Source organism: Diachasma alloeum, unplaced genomic scaffold (assembly GCF_001412515.2).
Source record: "Diachasma alloeum isolate Michigan unplaced genomic scaffold, Dall2.0 Dall_scaffold_00277, whole genome shotgun sequence".
Taxonomy (NCBI): domain Eukaryota; kingdom Metazoa; phylum Arthropoda; class Insecta; order Hymenoptera; family Braconidae; genus Diachasma; species Diachasma alloeum.
This window is the reverse complement of record NW_021680416.1, coordinates 868,484-872,074: the sequence shown is the minus strand read 5'-3', so window position 1 is coordinate 872,074 and position 3,591 is coordinate 868,484. Positions and strand designations below refer to the sequence as shown.

The 3,591-nt window shown below is 44.0% G+C and overlaps 2 protein-coding genes across 3 annotated transcripts in view; both read right to left on the bottom strand.

The window, feature by feature from the left end:
• The window catches only part of LOC107038102 (NADPH:adrenodoxin oxidoreductase, mitochondrial), a 39,880-nt gene that overhangs the window by 10,118 nt on the left and 26,171 nt on the right, over positions 1-3,591 (bottom strand). The window lies entirely within an intron of this gene.
• Positions 1-3,591, bottom strand: part of LOC114841217 (cap-specific mRNA (nucleoside-2'-O-)-methyltransferase 2) — an 8,554-nt gene that overhangs the window by 2,804 nt on the left and 2,159 nt on the right. Inside the window, exon 4 of the mRNA XM_029126105.1 lies at positions 16-996. Within this exon, the coding sequence (XP_028981938.1) occupies positions 16-993 (978 nt within the window). The 5' untranslated portion in view covers positions 994-996. The remainder of the gene's footprint in view (positions 1-15; positions 997-3,591) is intronic.

Below are 3,591 nucleotides of genomic sequence, written 5' to 3'. Positions count from 1 at the left end.
CCCCCTCACCGCCCCCTCGCCCCTGAACCCCAGACAAACGACGTAAACCTCTGAATTCCCCTCCTTGCTCGTCGCAGGTTTATTCAGGACGACCCTCTCGAAGCAGCACCTGAGGAGGTACATCAGACAGACAGTCTCCTGTTCAAAAATCGTGAATATCTTCAGCAAGAGGCTGCCCCCCTCCCCCAAAATGTGGAGAGCAGCGACAGCCTCGCAGTAATGAAGATGAGCAACAACAGCCTCTTGCTCGTCAGGCCTGTCCAGACAGCTGATGCTGCCATCAGCAGTCACTAGCATGACCTTTCCCCTCTGGACGAGGCCCTCGAGGTTCTCCAGGGTCATGAGGTCGCCGGTGTCATCCTCACCGAAGTACCAGTGCTCCCCGGTGTGGAGGATGAACCTGTCGTCGATGATCATGGTGGAGAGGCTGTTGCCCTCGTAGTGAGGGTTGAGGGTTGACGCTGTCCAGGTCCAGGCGACCTCGGGGTGGTTGAGCCTGAGGTAGTGGTTCAGGGACGTGATGAAGGCGCCCGGAGCCTCGCAGAGGTGCACAGAGCTGAGGCTTCCCGAGGCCAGGGAGGCCGGGGGGATCAGCGGGAAGGAGGAGACGTTCTCGTAGAATTTGCACCAGGCCTGGGTCAGGAACTCTGGGTTGATGTCTTTGCGGAGCCTCCACTGGACCTCGCCGGCGGGGTTCCTCCTGCGGGTGTGGCTCTGCCACTCCATCAGGTTGAAGTCGTTTAAACGACTTTTTGTGAGGTTCAGGGACCTCTTCAGCGCCTGGAGGGCTTCGATCTCCCAGCGGGGACCCACGAACATGCGGTCTGGCGCCGGGAGGACGAAGGTCTCGTTGGTGGAGAACTCATAGCGCTTGGTGAAGAGCTTATCGACCGCTTGGGGGAGGCTGGGGTCTCTGGGGTGGTGGGCGCGAGGCTTTTGGTACATTTGGGGAGACAGTCTACGCTTTTTTGGAGGCCTCGGGGCTGTCGACATCGTCTGGTGGTTGGGGGAAGGTAAGGGGAGATATTAGGGCTGGGGAATGACTTGTTACACAGAGGGGTTTATTTTGGGAACTTCGTTTCTTGATACAGAGAATGGTAGGTTCTGTATTGAGTCCTTTTCTGCAGGAATCCACGCATGAAACAATTTAAGGGTGCCAAGTGAATTTGAAAAAAGATTCAAAACAAATTTTTTCTTTCCCTCCATCATTGGAGAAATATGTATTCATCCATCCGACGAAATTTCAAACCCGCCACCGGAACTAGACATCGAGAAAATAAATGCGGAAAATCCTCTATTTCGCGTGACGAACCTTGAGAAAGCATGGGATCAAATGGGTACGGCGGGTTGAAATATCTCTCTTATTCACCCCGGTACCCCATTGTTTTTTGTCGCCATCACATTGAACACATCATTCCCCATATCTTCAAATTTTTTCAAATTTTTCTTGAGTTCCTAGGGGGTTGAAACGTTCAATTTAATCAAAACTCCATAAGAGGCCGTGTATAAGACTGATTTTGTTTATTTAATTTCTCGATATCCATAAGTTCTAAAATTTTAAAATTGTCACCGATGTTCACCATCTGTCAAATACTTTTGATTTAAAAAATTATAACTTTATTGGTGAATGTCAATTTTCAAGGTCATCGCCAAATTCACTTGGCACCCTTAATAGAAAACCTAGCGAATTCGCTAGAAAATTCTGTTGGAATTCTATGGAGTCTCTATAGGATTTCTATTGGAATTCTATTGAGGAATTATATTTTTTGCGCTGATTCTATTGGATATTCAATAAAGAAAAGTCAATACGCTGAGGGAAAAACAAACCCGTTGTCAAACAAGTCTTATTTGGGCCAACAAAGTCGGTAGTTGAAAATTGCCAAAAAAGAATTTGTTTGGTTCCAATTTGAATGTCTCAAACATGAATAATTGCTCTGCTTTCGACAGCAACGAAATATCTGCCTCAAGAGGCGGATTATTCACACCAGACGGTGCCTTTTCAGGATGAAAATATTTCATATAGAGGAAAATTTATCAACAAATATTTTATCCCTAAGTTACAAGATTGCTAACGTGTCATTATTATTGTTTCATCGATGACCGCAGTTTTTTACATGACATTGTAAAAAACGCGTAATTTACGTAATAAATGTAAAAAATGGAAAAAAAACAGCCGACGTGATCTTTTATCGTAAACCGCGAAGCTTCGCAAAGATTATACCTCGCAAGGGTGATAAACCGCGCGGGTCACACCTCGTAAGGGTCATGCCGTGTAAGGAATGAATTTACAAGGTTCAATCTCATTATTTATTGATCTCCATTGAATGCGTTGCGTCATCATCTTGTGTCTTGCCATTACCTTGTTTCATTCAGCATTCTTAAATGACAAAATGAATTCAATTGTCTTTGGTAGCTTTTTTGAACTCGTCAGAACAAAATGGTTCCTTTCAGATCCAACTGAGCTCTTCCCGGGCTCCAGATAATAAAGCGGAAAATCCAATAAAGCTCAATAAATAATGAGATTGACTTTCTCACAATGGAGATGACTTGTGATATTGGCCTTTTGCAACGTTTGACCCTCGTGAAATTTACTCATTACGAGGCATGAAGCTCATGTTTTTGAGTTTCTTAAAATGCCGCGAATCGAGGATTTTAATCACACGAGTCAGGAAATAGTTTTATCGCTGTGTGGCATACAATATTTTATGTCTCTGGGCCCGGAAACCGCGATTTAACCGACAAAATCGATGTTAGAATCGTGGTTTTACGGTCCTAGGGACATAAAATGATATTTTTCGTCATTCAGGCCCGTTAGGTAGCGCCTACTATAGCTGTCTTGAGGGAAGCTAAATGGCGTTTAACAGACCAGGTCCGTTAAACGAAGCACAGGTATGGTTAACTCGAGTTAGCAGCCCTAGGACAATAAAAACATACAGTTTCTAGATGGGCAACCCACAAAACCTTCGTAGGAATACAACATGAAGTGTGCGGTTATCGCTGTCACTTGCTTGAAAACTCGGCGGATCGTTCACCACTAATACGATGCGCCACCGTCATTGCCGATGACATCAGGAGTTGTTATTCCGTTGCTAGGGAGTCAGTCGTAACTTGAGGGTTATATTGTCAAAATATTAGTTTAATAAAGAGATTATATTCACTTTCTCGTTATATATCTATTTTGAATAGATTATATATATATTTCTATTAAAATGTGATGAAAAATTTGAGTATGTTGTGAGAAGAAGAGGAACGATGAAAAAGAAAAGTTGTAAACTGTAGATGTTCACACGTTGATTTTCTCATGAGAATAAATTTAGAAAAATGATTAATCCTTCTTTTTATTCTTTCAATTTGTTGCAATTTCCATTTCAGGAGGAGGAAGATTTCCATTCTCATCTAGATGTTTTTTGAATGTTTTTGACAGACTCCGTGAATTACAACTTTTGCATTCGTTCTTTCGAATCTCAATTTAGGATTTTGCATCTCTTTTTCTTCAATATTTTCTCTTCACTTGTCATTTCGTTTTTCTACAGTGGGGGGGGCCTTCGCCCCCCGCAACCCCCCCCACCGGGGCCTGCGGCCCCTGGACCC